We start from the raw sequence: 18,292 nt of genomic DNA, 5'->3' as shown, positions 1-18,292 counted from the left end.
ACACACGTGGACTGGCACGGCTCGCCTCCGCCACAGCAGACTCCGGAGTTATTAAAATGTTTTCTAGACCATTTGAAACTAAACAAAGAAAAACTTTGTTTCTCTGAGACAACAGCGGATCTCATTTTGATGCTGCGTTATTTTTTTTTTAATAGCTATTACCACTGTAACAGCAGCTTAGCGACTCGCGTCTGCAGTGTGAGCAGTTTTGATAAACAGCCTCTGCGGGCCACACAACGGGGATAATGTATCCTTAAGTACCGCCAATGAGCTGCCATTCTGCACAGCCAATTACTTCTGTGCGTCTGTCACTCAAAGGAAAAATGACTGAGCCCATTAGATCAAACCTTTGTCACTGTTCCTAATGCACTCTTAGGCCTCATTAATCTCCGGGAGCAGCAACAGAGCGGCGGCGGCTCTGCGCCTCCCCCGAGCAGGCCCACGTGAAGCCTCTCATCTCCCCCCAAGTGCTGGCGTTAATCAAGCTCTCCTTATTGCCCCGGTCCCTGTCACGGCGGAGAGCGCTCCCTCTTAAATGCTCTCATTATGACCCATCTTTAGAGCCGGCTAAGTGGAAAAAAAGAGAGAGGGAGAGAGGGAGGAAGAGGACGAGAGAAAGAGGAGAGGAGAGAGCAAGTCCGATCACATTAATATTCATGACAATAATTACTATTCTAGGTCACTGAATATTCATGCTATTAGTTTGGTTTTTTATGGGTTTGCTGGATGTCCTGATTGCTGAAGTGTGGAGAAACAGCATGGTTGAGACTTCAGATGTCAACGGCAGTTCAATCCTCAAAACACATTTGCTGTCCCCGCCCCCCCACCCCCGGGAAAATCAGTGCCAACCCTCTGGATGACTGGACCATTCCAACCACTGGGGGCCAGAGTGGGGGAGGCGGAGGAGGGGGGCAGGGTTTCCTTTACAGAGGTCTGGGCACCAATCTGGTTAGGATGAAATCACCCGTAACTACAGAACCAAACAAAGACACACGCTGGAGTCGGGAAGGTAACTGTGGTCCTAGAAGAAACGTCACCACCGGGAGTCACAGAGAAGAGCGACCATGAGACAGAACTGTGGTGACACTCCCTGAGACCCGGGGAAGCCACCACCAGGAGTCACAGAGAAGAGCGACCATGAGACACTCCCTGAGACCCGGGGAAGCCAGAAGAACTTTCCTGGGCTGCCCCTCAGTGCCCGAGGGAGGGGTCCTGTCAGTGGGGAACAAGGTCTGTTCAGTCCGACCCACGTGCCCACGATCTCTACTCAAAAGCTACCTAAACACTTCATGGTGTTTGAAAAATTCATTAAAAAACATCATTGCTCCCTCTTCCTTCCTATTAGCGTAACTACTATGATGCATTAGTGACAGGATTCTGGAAGCCTGGGCCTAGCTCGGGAAGGTATGTGGTGCGTATCCCACGAAAACGGAGTCAGATGTCACGTTCCCATCTCCGAGACGAGGAAGCTGCGGTTCAGAGACACCTGCAAGAGGCCCGAGGTGGGACTGGGATCAGCACTGCCTCCGCCTCCCAAGCCTCCGCTCTTGTTCACCGTGCTTTCCTGCTCTCTACTCCAGCATCACCATAACTGTCAGCTACGGCCACTCTGCACGCTGTCACATGTGGACAGTGTCACCAAACCAGCCTGGCCAGAAACAGACCAGAAAACACTGTGGGCACTTCACCACCTTCTCTGCAAGGACAGCTGAAATTAAAGTTGGGAGGCTCTCTAAAAAAAGTGTGGGTTACGGCGAATTCCACCGGAAGGGTGACCCAAGACAAGGGAAGGCGGATGCCACAGGAAAGACAACGGAGCACCATGGACATCCTGACGCGGGAGAGCCTTGGAGGAAGGGAAAGATGTGATGGAGTAAGGAAGTTTGGCCAGGTCTCACCTCAACAAATAAGTATCTTTTGGATTCTTCTACTATTATCATTTCTTTTCTTTCTTCCTTATTTTTTTTTCTGGAGTATATCCTGAAGTCATGTTTTCAAAAACCTTAGGAAGGAAAAGTCCTGAACCCCTCTGTGTTGTCTAATGACGTCTTTTTCCTACCTTCATTTGAATGGTAGTGTTTAGTCTTGGCACAGGTTTCTACGTTCAAGATCACTTGTCCTTGGAAGGGAAGACCTGCAGAATTCTCTCTCTGGTCTGTCAGATTTCTTACTTTGTAGATAACACCGGTCTCCTCTCTTGGATGTTTTGTAGGATTTTACGGTGCTTCCACTCTCCTCCAACTTGACGTTTGTCTCTTTAGATGTCCTGGCTTATCTCTAGCACATTTTCTTCTACTATATGTTGAATTGCCAACGTTGTCTTTAGCCCCATGCTTTATATTATTTAAACTGGATGATTTTGAGGAATTTTTTTTGTAATTGTTTTCTCTTTAATTTCCTCCTGTCTCTCCATCAATCTTCTCCTGGTTTGCTTTATCTCACCTGCAACACTGTCGTCACTGACTAATTGTGGCACCTTTTTCAATCCCAAAACTGGTTTATAATCTCTCATGGTATAATTCTGTTCAGCGTGCTGCTTAAGAGGTAAACAGAGCAGCAACTTATTCATCAGAAGCGTATGGATGCACATCCGTCACCTTGTCCTGTCACGGCAAGCTGCTGCCTAGGATTCTCAGCACATGTGCACTGTGCTACAATTCTAAATGCCACCTTGTATGGTCTGTTTAGAGGGCTGCAGGGCTACCTGGTGCTCAGGACACCACATCAAACAGCAAAACCAGCGACAGTGGCTCAGAATCTTAGGACTCGGAGGGTCCAGTTTTGTAAGCCCATACTTTGCAACCCTGCAGTCAATTTTCTCAGGCGTTGCATTTAGACTATAATGCACAAACCAACAACAACCAATGTGTTAACTTGTTGGAAAAAAGTTTGCTAAACTATTGTGAAGAATGGTGTGCACTGATTTGGATCATTCATTTTTAAAGTATATTCACAAGTATTCTGTGCATCCTAATCTTACACTAAAGATAGTTTAGTAATAAGTGGTTTTTAAGTAATGCTAGTACAGTTTTTAAAAAAAGCTTCCCATAATGATTGCACCCTACTTTGTTGCAAAAAAAAAAAAAAAAAAAAAAAAAACTTGGCATAAAGTCTGTGACAGTTATCCAGTGAAATAGGGTAGGTATACAGAACCATCCTCTTAAATCTTTCTGATGATAGTGACTATGATTTCCTTTGAAATTTGCTTCCTCCAAATTCTTGTCTTTGTCTTCCAGGATCAGCTGTCCCCTTGGTCTTACACATCTTGTTGTTCCCATGAACATGGTGGTGGTCCACTCACATGCACGAATAAGAGCAGGGGGTTGGGGTGGCAGATCTCTGCAGCCTTGAGCAACCTGTTCCTGAAGGCGAAGACTGGCTGTGGACTCAGAGCAAGCGAGTGGCACACAGGACTGGGGCGTTTCAGCGTAGACTGACAGAGTGGTCTCTGGGTATGCTGGCAGAGTTTAGCATGTGGCTTCTGCTCGGAGCTGCCTTGCCTTGCTATTTATCTGTTTTTCTTGGTGAATGTGCCAAGGTCTGTTTTCCTGCCTTTCAAGCATTAGCCCTGGACAGAGGTGCCAATCTACCCAGGTGTTCTCCTCAGTGCAGATGCTGCTCCCTCAGTGGGGCTGGTAGCAGGGGTGACACTGGCTGGCTCTTCTTGCGATCGACCGTGGGCCGTGGTGCCACTGCCCAGTCTTGTCCTCCACACTTGCCACACAGAGTTAGGGGCTCCCTGCCTCACTGTGGTCTCTCTGCAGTGCCTCTGCGGGGCCCCAGAGTGAGCTCTGGGCTCAGGGATCAGCACTAAGCTAGCTGTTTCGACAGCGAGTCCCCCCACTTTGTTCCAAGCCCATGGCAAAAACTGAAAGGAAGACCACCCCTTTTCCTGCATTTCGATGTGTGAAATGCAGTTGCTATTTCAGAACTAGCAAACTATTTTCCAGTGAAACAGGTATAACACAACACGCCTTCCCACCAGCAGTCTCCTGTCCAACCACCGCATCGACGCCGGCTCTCACCATCTCACCGTGTACTTCTCTTCTGAGTCTGCCACCCCCACGGGGTGGTAGGCTCCCAGGGGGACAGGCTTGTCCTGCCCCCTCCCCACAATGTCCAGAGCATTAATGAGGGTTGGCCATGCAGCAGACTCAATAATAATGGAAAATCAAAGACACAAGAGGCAAAGCAAAAAGATATCCAGATCATTAAACAGGTTGGTAGAACTTGAGGTCAACGTTGATACATTAGTTAGGAATTGTAACATTTGAATTGGGAATGCTTCATTGTAATATGACTATTCTGCAAAATCAAGAGAAGCATCCAAACAGATATTCCAACTAACAGGAGTTGGGTAAGGTGGTTGGATTCACAAAATGCCAAAAGTAGCAGCTCCCTTATATCTCACCAATTAGATGACATAATAGACTTCCCCCTCGCAATGCACCCGAAGTGATAAATGAACAGAATGGATTAACGAGACCAGACAAGATCTACATGAAGGAAAACACCAAACTTTACTGGGGAGTGAAAAACAAATTTGAGTGGACCGGGTAAGAACTGTGTTCCATGATAAGAAACTCAGCATAGGGAAGATGCATCCCTCTGCACCTAACTGACAGCCGAACAGCAACGCCAACTAAGATCGGCACGGGTGATTTGGTGGCGGGAGAGAGGTTTGAGGTTCATTAAAAAATAAATAAACGAACAGGTAACAGTGGCCAAGAAAAACTCGGGGGTAAAGGAGAAGCTGTAACTCTACCAGACGGGAACGTAGCCAGGAAGCCAAGACAACCTGCGAACAGAGCCAAGGCAAGGCAACCTGCAACCGTGGGTCCCGCGGAGTGGACTCCAGGGGCCAGAGCAGGTATTAGCAAAGGTTCAGCTGCGCAACGAGGACACGCAGGCTCATCAGAGAGGGGGACGACTGGCAACCTACTGCTACTTCCTGTCACACACATGGATCCACACAAGTCAAAGGTAGACTGGAGACTAATCATGATTTGGAACAAGGGAACAAAACAATAATAAACCTGTAAACTTGGATGTGCACATCTATCAACTGTGTGAAATGATTTCAGACTTATTGAAGCTTTCTATACAGTTTAAAATGGAAACCTACAAGTATAAGACTCATGATTTCATTATATAGAAAAAAAGGGGGGAAAATCTCTATATGGAAATAAGACCGTAACATTTACAAAGCAAATAATAAACTGGGGAGCTATTTGACGAATATATTATAAACTATTAATATCCTAAATATAAAAAGAGTCTGACACATCAGTAAGAAAAAGTCAGGTACCTAGTGAAAAAATGGCAAAGCATAAATTTAAATGGCTGCAGGAAACACGGTGGCCATGGAGCGTCCAGGAGGCTCAGCCTCACTCCCACCCAAGCAATCCGGAGACAGCAGGAGCTACTGTGATTGGATCAGCCTAGATGATGTATGATGCCCAACAGGAGCACCAGCCAGTACGCGAGGTGGCATGGCGCTGGCCGTTGGATGGACGGCACTGTGTGTGACTCTTTCTGGAGGTTCACGTGGAACCATGTGAGTGGTGCTGCCCACTGACGGGGTCACTCTACTCACAGCGTTTGCTCTCCAGCAATAACAGGTGTCAGGTATCATTTTGCAGATTAAGGTTCAGCGGGTCTGTGCATGCCAGGCCCACGCGGGTGCCACCGTCACCAGAAGGGAAGGCACACGACGCTGATCCAGGTCAGCAACACCAAGATCAGACAGCAGGGGGGGGGGAAAGCACAGGAAGCACAAAGGCTGGCCGGCCTCTCCAGCTGACCCAGAAGCCCCAAAGAGCCAAGCAGCAGCATTCCAAGGAGTGGAGGGCGGAGGGTGACAGGAGTGGCCCAGGAAGGCCGTGGCGAAGGGCTCCAGGCCCACGCTGGCCGAGAGCTGTGCCACCTCAGCGCTGGGCCGCTTTACTGCAGATTCACCTTGCTGTGCTGGAATCCCCATGCAGAGAGCATGAGCGTGTTATGAATGATTTCAGATACAGGGAGCTCATTTTCCAAGAGTAATTTGGAGTATGTGAAATCTCAAATCGTAAGGCTTTAATTTCTTAAGCAAGAAAGAAGGTATCATTTTGCAGATTAAGGTTCAGTTTAGGAGGCCGGTGTAAATTAAAATGCCACAACGTTTTAATGAAGTCCCTGCCTCCTCCAGGAGGGCTGATGCCACCCCAAGCTGAGGGGCGTGGCCAGAGGAGGGATCCTCATCCTGCCCAAACCCTTGCACTTGCCGGACACCAGGGTCTCATGGAGAATGAGACTGGGCCTTGGGAATGCCTTCTGGAAACAGCTCCTACCCGTGAAGGAGGGTGACATCACCCACCCCATGGAGGTGGTATGGGGTGTGTGTGGCCGTTTGCATTTTTATTTATGATGAAAACATTTAATTTTCCTTAGGACAATGGATTTCAGCACCAGGTGCTCCAGTCTCAAGCCTGAGACGCTCAAGGTCCCCATCTTACCCACTCCACACCTCTCCACTCCTCAGGGCTGCTCCCTTGTCTTGTGTACCCAGATTCCTGTCCCTGGTCCCACTCCAACACAGACGTCCTGAGCAGGGGCCCCTGGCTCACCTCCTGGATGGGGCGCACCCTACCACAGTGGACCCCACTCCTTGGGTCCCTGTGGCCTGCCGTGCGGGGCTGCATCTGGTTTTTTTTGTCTCTCCCCCATATGAGGGTGAGGATCTCTAGGGTGGGGATCACGTCTTACTGACTGTGCCACTGGGGCGGAGGACAGCGGCAGGGACACGTCAGCAGCTCGGTAAGTGGCTCTACCTGGCCATCTGCAATGTGAACACACTTCCAGATACCAAGCCGCACGTCACTAACACACGCAAGTTTTGCTCATTAACAAAGAAGAGAACATGACAGGTCACAATTTATCTAGCAGGTGTTTCTGCACTTTGTCAGAAAACTTCCCATAAATTTTTTTTTTTAATAGAGGAGACTTGATTGACATCTGTTGACTTGAACAAATACATGGATAGATGTCACGTGGTCAGATGGGAGGTGAAATGGCTGGCCACACAGGGGCCAGGGCTCCCCCACAGCACAACGGCTCCCGCCCGGCGCTGGTGCTCGAGGGCACTCCTGTCAGATGGACGCCGCTGAGACGTGGGGAGTGGCGGGGTGTTCTACTCACTGTACAACCCTTTTCCTCCTTGCCCTTCTTCCCTCTCTTCCCACCCAGTCATACACCACTCCAAAAAGGGAACTCTCACGGACATTTTGGGAGAAAGGTCAGCAGGTCACAGGAAGCCACGTGGAACCACCTCCTGGCCTTTCTGGAGGAAGTCAGCTTTCAGCCTGATGCGCAGCAATAGCATCTTCCCGTGGTCCCTCGCCCTGTGCCTCCCCACGTGCTGGCCTGGCATTGCTCTCTGCCCCTCAGTGACCTGCACAAGGCCCCTGGCACTGTGAGGTGGAGCCCAGGTGGGCTGCCCCCAATTCTGATTCCTGCTTACCATCCCCTTCAACCACCAAGGTCGTTCACACCACCCTGCAGTCCGCACCATCCCTCCCTAGGAGCACCGAGCGTCTCGGACGGGCCACGCGGCATCCTTACAGAGCCAGCCCTAGGCTGGAGACTGCTGTCTGGGGAAGAACTGGCTGGGGGAGGGGGAGAAGAAAGGGACCTTTGCTGGAGGAAACAATGAGATTCCACGTGCTGAAGGTGCCCAAGTGCGTCCCTGGAGGTGCCCTCACCCCTTCCCGGTCATCAGCAGTCACAGGAAGGTGGAGGCCACCATGCGGTCGTTGGCACAGATTCCGACATAAAGCCAACAATGGCACGGAGGGCTCGCACCTGCTCCCCGAGGCCAGGAACAGGCAAACACACTGAATTTTGAGAAAACACCAACTCTCTATAATCCTCAATGAAAAAGGAAGATTCCCCTTTAAAAGAGAATCAGGAGAAGGCATGTGGCAGTAGAGAATGTCAAATGGTAGGTAAAACAAACTGGAGAGGACTGAAATCTAGGTAGGCCCAGTGTTTCCTTAAACATTGCCCCAAAAGTTTTTCTGCTTTTGTCCACAGAGTTACCAGGCTGGTTGATCCTTGATACTTTATTGATTAGTTCTGTTCCTTTGAAGGACAGCCCTTAGGTACCAATTCCGATCACCCGATGCTTGGTTTGTGCCGCGGACACTGCAGCATTCGGAGCCCAGGGGCACAGGGAAAATGATCAGCCCCTGTCCACACCTAGGGGCTAACGACTCCACCGGGTCTCAGAAGCCCAACTTGCCCACCAGCCACACCGTCTGTCATCGATGTCCCTCTTGGTTTCTCAGGTGTCTGCGGTGAGCTTACCTGAATTTGGTGAGATGTGCAAACTGCTCATGTCCTTGGACAGGCCATTGGTTTTGGGGCTGGAGATGGGCGCACAGGCCGACGTGGCTCGGGGTGGCCTCTTCCCTGGGACTTTCACAGTGGTTCTCAGAAGGTCAATCTCTTTACCGTGAACATTCTGCATGTAATCCTGTTCAAAATGTTAAACACCCAAGAGAGATTAAAAAGAGGACCTCTACAATCTAGGACATGAGGTTCTATCAGACGTCAGGAGCTATAATCCCGTGACCCTGCCACTGTGGAAAGCATTTTCAAAATAATGAGGTTTTCATCTGTCTGGTGTGGGCACGCCACCATCCCCTTTCAATCCAGGTTTTGCATCTGTGTCCTGAGCTCACCCAGCACCAGAAACACAGAGTGACCTGGTAGATGCTTCCCTCATGTTGGAAGTATACACACAAACTCCTATTTTTAAAACTTATTATTAGGTGGCATATGAGGGACCTGGATTCATCCTATAAATTCTAGGAAATATTTTCTGGACTCTGACAGTTATTTCCTGATCCTTTCTGCCTCAGCTGAGAATACTGTTCAACTTCCAGGGAGACTGGCTGCGTGGTGGGAATCCAGGAAAGCTGCGTGCAGAGCTGGAGGGCTTAATTAGGGGCAGGGAGGCAGGAGTTGAAGGATCAGTGGGTTCGTGGAAGGACAGGAGGAACCTGATGTTCCCGAGCATGTGCATCACTTGGTCCCTGAGTTCTAGGCTTCTCCCAGAAGTCCACCTGCTGTACTCAGAAAGGCTTCTGCCCTCTGGACGGTGGAGGCAAGAGACCTACAGTCATCAGAGGGGAGCCTAGGTAAAAGGGGAGCTCTCTGTGCAGTCACTTAACACCTCACTGTGGAGCAGAACACCCCGGAGAAGCAGGTGATGGGTGGGGAGGCAGAAGGTAGAAAGGCAACCGCTATGGTTTGGAAACTGTCCCCCAAAGACTGACATGTCATAAAGATTGGTCCCCAATGTGCGGTACTACTGGGAAATGGGAAGACTTTAGGAGGCAGTTAGGTCAGTGGGGGTGTGTCCTCAGAGGGGACACACCCAGGACCCCTCCTGTTCCGCCCTTTGTTTCCACGAAGTGATCAGGCACCCTCTGCCACACACTTGTGCCATGCTGTTCTGACAGGACCAAGCAACCACGGGCCACGCCCTGAAACCATGAGCCAGAATGACCTTCTCTTCTTGTAAGTCGACTATCTCAGGTGTATGTTGTCAGAGTAAGGAAAAGCTGACTAAAGCAGCAACCAAGAGGCAGGGTGGAGGGTCTGTTGGTGAATCAGGGTTCACTATTGTCAACGAGGCACTATTTTCCATTATTATTTTTGATATGGGAATGAGCTGAGCTTCCTGGTGGACAGAATATTTTAAGCACTCTGGACACATTAACTGAATCACACATTATGAAATGACACAGACTAGGTCGCCCTTCGATAAGTGACACTTCAAGTGTTTTAAGACTAAGCCGGAAGGAGGAGTAAACATCTTTCTCTGGCAGATTCTTGAGGATTACTTTTAGATTCGTTTTCATTATCTGTGACTAAGGTCAGGGGAGTGTAACTTTAGAACTGCCAGACAATCCTGAGTCTGGCTGCAAGGGGCCCAGGCAGGCTGGGAAAGCGAGCTGATGGCCCGTAGCTTCCCACACGTGGCTGACCGACGTGGAAGAAAACCAGATAGCAGCAGAGCACCGGGGAGGAGGCCTCGGCCAGTCCAGGGGAGTCAGGTAGGCACGGGGACACCGGTCAAGGCAGGGAGCCAAGAGAAGGCTCCTTGGCTTCAGGGAAAGAGGCCGTGACTTCTAACTGAGCTGCAGAATGGTGTCCATGGTCAGCAGGTGGAGGGGTGGAGGAGCCTCTGGTTTGTCGACATGCAGGAAGCTTGCTCGCTGGAGGGATGGTGTGACAGTGACCAAGAGGCCAAGATTCCAGCCTGGGGGACAGGCAGGTAAGCATGGGTCCAGGACGCAGGTGAGCAGAGCTGCCCTCTCACCACCCAACGGCGAGCGGGAGGGGTGGCTGGGGAGTCACCAGTGCAGACCTTTCTGCAATTGAGGGGGGCACAAAACAGACTCCAGGAAAAGGTGATGGATTCCCCGAGGAGGAGGGTGGGAACCCATGAGTGAGGGGAGAGGCTCAGAGGGGAGGTACAGAATTCTGCAGGTGCTCAGGGACCAGACCTGCAGGGCCCTGGCGACTTCCCGCAGACAGACCACAAACGGCCGACTCTTAGTCCAGGACACAAGCTCCAAAACTGAGGCCAGGACCAGGAGGACCAGCGTGACTGCAGGCCATGGGGAGGGGTCAGAAGCTGTCCCCCGTGAGGCCGGGCCTTCCTCAGCAGAGGGTCCGATACCCAGAGAAGGTGCTGGAGTGCACACCTCTGACACCAGCCCAGGTGGGGCAAGCAGCAGAGGCAGGAGCCACCTGATGTCCTCAGGGCAGGCCAGCAGGGGTCCACAACTGCCCCCTTGGAGAGCGGAGGTGGAGGAGGGAAAGCAGAAGGTTGTCTCCAGGCTGGGAATCAAAAGCCACTGAGAGAGGACCCCACATCAAAGACCAGAAGCCAGACTCCCCCGAATGTAATTGACTATGAGAAAAGATGTGGTAAGGAAAGGATGTGGAAAGATGGGGGAAATGCTGTTATTGTTCAATCAGATTGACAGCCAAGGAAGGCTGGGAGAAATGCAGGGGATCAGAAATGCTGACAGAGCTCAGCGTGGAGGAGGGCCAAGGAAACGCCCGACGGAGGAGAGGGTGAGCCTTGGTTGGCGCAGGTCATTTAAAAGAATGGTTGTTCCCACACATCTTAACTGACTTCCTTTAACGTCCGCCCCAAATACTCAACTCCAAGTTTCAAAACCAAAGTTAATGCTTGTAAATAATGGAATTCCTTCTTGCATAGTTACTCCTTTAAAAATATCAACTTGCTATAACTTTCTCCTTTAATGCCAATTCTTAACAAATTAAAATACAATAACAGGAGTGTAATTGAGCATTTATTGCTTATGAGCTCTAAAATGAGGCTAATCAGAGAGTGACTAAGCCTCAGCGTGGGCTCTTTTAATAGGCATGTTTTAACATACAATAACCAGGATATTTTATTTAAAATTATTATAGAAATGTACCAAGTGTCTGCTCTCTGGATTTGAACGTGGCAAGGGAAGACATTTATCTTCAGCTCAGCATGGGCTAGGGTCTGCGTTCTCGCCTGAGTTAGGCGCTGAAACTTCAGACGGACTGGCTCTAGAATATCAGAATATCAATTTGACAACTACTTTATTTCAAGCCACTAAAAAAAAAATGCTAAGTGTTTACAAAGTACAACTCCCCCGAAGTCCTCCAAGCTGGTGCTTCATAAACACTGGGAATGCGAGGACACTGGGGTCTGTGGCTTCGAGATTCTCCCAAGAGAAAGCGCACTCAGTTTTCTACTTTGGAAAGAATTCACCCTTTTCATCTTTCCCCAGTGTGGCCCTTGAGCAACAGGAGCTGCAGCCACTAAACAATGTTGTATCCTCAGAGGCAGGACACAGAGCGCCTTCCTAGGTCTGGGGTAGGGAACTCGCTGGGTCAAATAAAGATGGCAAGCTTGATTTTGATATGCAAATGTCACAGATACTACCCTGTGCAACTAACCCTGTTCCTTGTAGAAAATGCTGATCGAAGATAAAAGGGGAAAGATCCCTTTAACAAGGCATGAGGGTAATTCAAAGCCAAGTACTTTTAAACAGCACTTAACAAGTCCCTGGGGCCCACTCAAGAGCCAGGCCCCCCAGAGGTGCCATCTCCTGCCCCTCAACAGCTTGAAAAAGTAGTAATTGCAAACCTATTTGCATTTTTCTTCTCAAGTTGTCCATGCTCATCATGTGGATTATTTTTTCCAAGCAGGCGCCTGAGCAAAGGGACCCGTTCTGAGCGTGCCAACAGCTCCATAACGGTGCCTGCCGTCCCCCGCACCCTGCCCCCGCACCTTTGCCATCCCTTGTTTTTTACATTTCGCTCCTAATTATGTTGCATCTATTGCCGTACACTTAATTAGCTGCATTAATGTGATTTCTTTTCACATAGTCAAGCAATTAAGAGCTATGATTGAGTTTCATTCAATTAGCCTCAACAAACATGCTAATTGATGTCCCAGATGCAAATGAGGTGCAATGAGAGAAACCTGCTAGCAATTGAGAGCCATGTCAGAGACCCGGAGCTTTCAGCTTGCTGACAGAAGCACAGCTTAACGCGGCTCCCGCCTTCTGCGGAGCTGCCATAGGAGAAGGATGTGGGGCCATTAGCGCCTCCGTGTACCAGATCACTCCTGATACGGAGAATTAATTGATTCGCTTCTGTACAGTGTTGTCCTAAAAATTCGCAGTTATGTGTTCCCAGGACTGGGAGGTTATCCACTGGGTAACGGGTGCTCCAGCGAGCGGAGTGGTGCAAAGTCCTCATCGACATTCGGTAACGAGACCACCAGAAAGACACAGGAGACTCTCCCCAACTACACACCACCACCGGCAGTCCTGCAGCCCTCCGTGCGTGATGGCCTATTCAGTTCTCAGTAAATGGGGAGTTCATCTTCGTCAGCTCTGGGGCATCTGGCACTTGAGTTAAGCTCAAAACACAGCAATCCATCAATAGTCCCTAAAAATATCTTAGTATATTGATTCTCACTGCCTCAAATCCGGAGGTTACCTTTGGCTGTCTGGAGAAGGATGGTTTGCTGATGTATTCATAGAGGTACCAAAAGCAGTTAGCAAGATCTTGAAGCTAAACTGAAATGCATAAACCATCTGCCTGGCATCTCAAAACCAGACCTTCAGAAAAATGCAATAAGGCTTTGAAAATCTGACAGCTTAAATTCTACTTGCTTTAAATACAGATAATGTAATCAACATACTCCATTTTATCTCTGCTTTTTTAAAGAATTAAGACTCTTATAATTAAATGATGATGGACAAAATAAAGCAAATTTTGGTTCCAATCAAGTTTTCCCAACATGTTCTAGTTTCTAATGATACATGTATTCATAAATTAAGTCTTTTTTTTTTTTTGGTATTGGAAATTGAATCCAGGGGCATTTTATCACTGAGCCCCTAGCCCTTCTCAGTTTTTATTTTGAGACAGGGTCTCACTAAGTTGCTGAAGGTCTCATTAAGTTACTGAAACTGGCTTTGAACTTGTGATCCTCCTCCCCAGTCTCACCAGTTGCTGGGATTGCGGACGTGCACTACTGGACCCATCTAAAATTAATATTTTATAATGATATATGATACTTTAAGTTAGGTAACTCTTCAGGCATACTAAAATTTATTTTTTTTAACATAACCAAGTTTTTCCTTAATTTATCTTAGTAATCCTTATTATATGACCCCTGAGAGTCTATCAGGAATTCAGTGCAATTTTCAAAATAATCCTAAGGCATTATTGCCTTTGTATCACTGTGTAGAAATCTGGTTTATTTGTTCTAATTAGTTATACATGACAGTAGAATATATTTTGACATATCTTACATGAATGGAGCATAACTCTCATTGTTCTGGTTATACGTGGTTTATGCGATCACATACGCACATAGGGTAATGATTAATGTCTGATTCCCTCTACCACCATTCCTACCCCAAGCCACCTCCCCTCACTTCAGACCCCTCTGTCTGATCCAAAGTAGATCCCCCCCTCCTTGTGAATCAGCATCTTCAATATCAAACATTTGGCCTTTGGTTCTTTGGGTTTGGCTTATTTTGCTTAGTATAATATTCTCCAGTTCCATCCATTTACCAGCAAATGCCATAATTTCATTCTTCTTTAAGGCTGAATAATATTCCATTGTGTATATGTACCACAATGTCTTTATCCATTCATCTGTTGCAGGATACTTAGGTTAGTTCCATAGTTCAGCTATGGTGAATTGAGCTGCTATGAACATTGATGTGGCTGTGCCACTGTAATATGCTGATTATAAGTCTTTGGGTATAAATGTAGGAGTGGGATAACTGGGTCAAATGGGGGTTCCATTAAGTTTTCTAAGGAATCTCCATACTGCTTAGAAATCTGCTTTGATGGTGCAGAAGGGATGGGGTAAGAGTCCGGTGCCTGAGTGTGAATCAGGCAGTGGTCCCACAGGGGACTAGTAGGCATGAGAGTCTTATTCGCTGTCCTGCTAAGGACAAACAAATACTCTCACTTAAAAATGTCCCTAATAAACCAAAAGCAGCTACTCCTGATTTTCAAGATTTCAGCCCCAGAGCACATGTGTCCTTAGTCTTCTGAGGTGTGTGTGACGACCTGCGAGGACCGAGAGCTGGTGGGTGCCTCTCAGGGAGGCACACTGCAGTCCTCCGGAGGTGCCAGCTGAACTAGCCACTTTTTTTGGTGGAACAAATTTTAACCTGAAAGAACGGCTTTGCCACACATAGACTAAGCTACAGTGATCCAGTCGGGGTATCTGGTAGATTGCTTCTTTAAAAATTAACCAAGTGAGCCTTCCACAGAAAACGGATGACAGTGCTAGTGGCCAAGGATGAAACCTGAACTCTCTAGCAAAAATGGGAATTTAAAAACTTGTATCTCTCAGAATGAGCTCGACACCTTCCAACATTCCTGACAGCATCGGTGGGGAAATGGACGGACGAATACTCTGGATATTAAAGGATGAAAAGGGCCGACATTTGTAAATACGCACATTTCATTTTGAAAGAATTATTTTGTTGGAAATGACCTATGTGTGGCATCCCGTGCGTGGATACCACCAAGAAAGATGGAAGGAAGAGTCAGTGATAAGGTTTCAGATCCCAGGCTGTGGACCTGGTGTTAAGACCCTGCTGAGCCGTGAAGCAGCCCGTGATCATGTGAAAGGTCTGTTAGAACACTTTCCCCGTTCCTACCACGTATCTGTGTAAGTACAGACGTGCTTCACACACAGGTCCAAAGCAGCACATTGCAAGGGACTGATGCAGAGGATCCAGCTCCCAGCCTAAGCCAGGTATCAAAGGGGTTTGAAAAATGTAAATCAACACTAGTCTTCTAGTGATTGTTTTTGGAAAACCATCTTTTTCATAAGAATATTGGTCATATAAATATGCAACGGGTAGCTTAGTATTTTAAATGAATTTTTAATATTTGAAACTTTTCTTAGTTTAATTTCTAACATGGTAACTATAAACAAAATGCACATAACCCAAAGCTCTTTGGAGTCCCTCTGTGATTTTAAAGGGTGAGAGCAGGTCCTGAACCCAGACGGTCTAAGGACAGCAAGTCTACACGTGTGGAAACCTGTGGGTGCTCTGTGTGACCAGGTAAGAGCACCAGAGCTGGACATTGCAGATGGTGGACAAGTGTTCCACATTTCACTGTCTTCTCCTGGAGGAGAAAAAGTGACTCAATTCTTCCTGTTTTCACTACACTTCATGAATGTCCGGGTTGGGAAAGGAGGCAGTAGTTCATTAAGTTCTATTTTTAAAGTCTTACTTCTGGGGGGAAAAAAAAAAAAAAAAACCTATGTCAGAGAAACCATTGTTAGAGGCACTGCTGCTCTCAAACTCCATTTAACATGATTTTCAAAGGAAACTAATCCATAAAGACATATATAGTGCCATCCATTCAAAAAGATCAAGCAAATGTTCAGTCCCACACGTATGAATAATAAACAATAGCCTCATACATAGTCACACTCCTAAAAATACCATGAAAATACTGTAAAACTGGGAAGAATCTTCTGGCCACATCCTTTCAGATCACATAACTCAAAAAAGACAATTTCTCCTTCTCTCCAAAGGACCCTGGCCACAATAGCAGGGTAGGAGGTGGCTTCAAAGTGACAAAATTCTATGAGAAATAATTCTGTTTCCCAAGACAGCCAACAGGATTCCAGTGCTTCTGTTTCAAAACTGCCCTGGTGAAGACCAAGGCTCCAAAGTGCCAGTGGGCATGACCCGTGGCCGTGGCAGGAGGAAGGCTCCTGGCCCAGCAGATGTCTCGTGCCCGTGACCGAGGCAGAGGCAGAGGCAACCGTGGGGAGACTTTATTCTTAGTTAAGTGCTTCACCGAGTCTGAGCAACAATGTCATGCGTGGTGAGAGGGGAGGGTGGCGAGCCGGCGTGGGGCTCCATGGTGCAAGTGTCCTGCGTCACAGCAGGCTCCCCACCGCGGCTGGGGCAGACGTCTGCATTCCTGGGCTGCTGGTGCCCAGCCAGCGTCCAGGGGGACAGGTTATTATAATATAAATCCAAATAGCAGAAAATCCCAAACTGAACGATGGACACACCTTCTGCTCCTTGACTGTATCTGTCATGACTGACCTGCTCCAGCGGCCTCACACCGCAAGAAAGGTTTTCTCATTTGGGGTTAAATTGAATATGACCCAGCTGCAACGCATGCGTGCTCCAACAGCCTAACATGCATCAGGTGCGAGGCCGGCGGCCTTCAGTACCGCAGGCACGAGTCACTCCAGATCGGCGAACTTCCAGGAGCCGCCCCTGCCCCTTTGCTAGCCCTGGGTTTCAGTATTTACCTGCAGCCTGAAGTGGCTGGACCCTTGGCCTACCTTGGTGACTGAGTTACACAGAAACATGCACCATGATGGATATTTGGCCAGGCTGAATGTCTTGAAAACTTCAGGTTTCTTGGGATTAATTTGCTGGAATATCTAGCACTGAAACAAACTATGAACTTGGAAGATGATAGAGCACAAAAAACTCCCACTTCAGCCTTAGCCCATCACAGATTTTAAAGTGCCTGTGATTTGAAAAAGTCCACCTAGCTCTATTTCGGGGTCACCTCCTCCTATGTGCTTCTGGGCATGGCTTTCCCAGGAGCCACTGTCTCCCCGGTGGAACTTCACAGCACCTTACACCACACCACCAGTGACCACAGTCTTCTGACTTCGTAACTAAGATCATCTTCTGCGGCTCTGCTGGGTGCATCCTGGTCAGGGCACAGCCTCTGGTCTGGGCCAGGTGCCCGGCCCTAGCTCCACTTCCTCCTCAGGGGCTCGCCAGGGGCATGTCTTCCACCATTCTGTCTCCCCGAGGCTCCGTCTTTAGAAACAGTTCCTGCCTCATGGGATTGTTGTGAGATTGAGTGAGATAGTACACCAACTGTTTAAAATAGTGCCCACGTCCTCAAAAAGTGTTAGCTTTCACTACTCATCTGATGAGAATACTGAAATATTTCCCCTCTGACTTTGTGTGGCTATTTCTTGGCTGAAGATGTTATTCCCAACTGCAGGTAGCAACTCTGACCTGGCAAGCCACTGGGGGTGACTTTCAAAGTGACTCTTCACTCGGTAGCATGGGGGGTTAAAAAACCTTCCCCTGCAAACACGTGACATTCCCTAATTTCTCTTCCCTTCCTTTTTTTCTTTGTGGGGAGGCATGTGTATAGTAGTCAGACATTTTTATTGCAAAATGCCGTCTGGAAAAGATGCAAAACAAAATTGCTAAAATGCAAGGGAAAAAACTAAGGGGGAAAAACAAAAGGCCCCTTGCCTTTGCTTATTGAGTTCAAAGGCATAACATGCAGCACCCTGCAGCAAATGGGAAGCTACACTAATTTTAAAGCCATAAAACGCTATCAAGTGCCCTGCGGGGCAGGACTACTCTGAAGCTAGTGGCACCTAAATAAGACATGGTTCATTTACTTCACAGCTTAGCCTAATGTAATCATCAGCGGATTCTTAGCCTAGAGTTGTAACAGGCAAATAGCCCAAGCAGAGACGGCCCTCCCAGCCATCGAGGGGGCTGCAGCTAGATTGCTGTTGATTAGAAAATTTTTCAGTTTTGACAAGCACTTAATGAACATAAATCGCACCTTGATTGGTTTCCATTTGGGGCCACAGGCACACCTGAGAAGAAACAGGCCTCTCCAGCTCCACCCCTCCTACCTCGAGAGACCCCAGCAACAAGCCGGCAATCAGGTTATGAGCCAT

At 48.2% G+C, this 18,292-nt stretch overlaps 1 protein-coding gene across 13 annotated transcripts in view; it reads right to left on the bottom strand.

Moving 5' to 3' along the window:
- The window catches only part of Agap1 (ArfGAP with GTPase domain, ankyrin repeat and PH domain 1), a 488,301-nt gene that overhangs the window by 160,157 nt on the left and 309,852 nt on the right, over nucleotides 1-18,292 (bottom strand). For all 13 annotated transcript variants that reach the window (XM_058577558.1, XM_058577559.1, XM_058577560.1 and 10 more), the window contains one exon: nucleotides 8,344-8,512. In XM_058577558.1, the coding sequence (XP_058433541.1) occupies nucleotides 8,344-8,512 (169 nt within the window). The remainder of the gene's footprint in view (nucleotides 1-8,343; nucleotides 8,513-18,292) is intronic.

This window comes from Marmota monax, unplaced genomic scaffold (genome assembly GCF_021218885.2).
Source record: "Marmota monax isolate L192 unplaced genomic scaffold, Marmota_monax_Labrador192_F-V1.1 WCK01_AAM20220418_F8-fsc00041, whole genome shotgun sequence".
Lineage (NCBI taxonomy): Eukaryota > Metazoa > Chordata > Mammalia > Rodentia > Sciuridae > Marmota > Marmota monax.
Note: the sequence above shows the minus strand (reverse complement) of the source record. Positions and strands in the feature narration are given on the sequence as shown.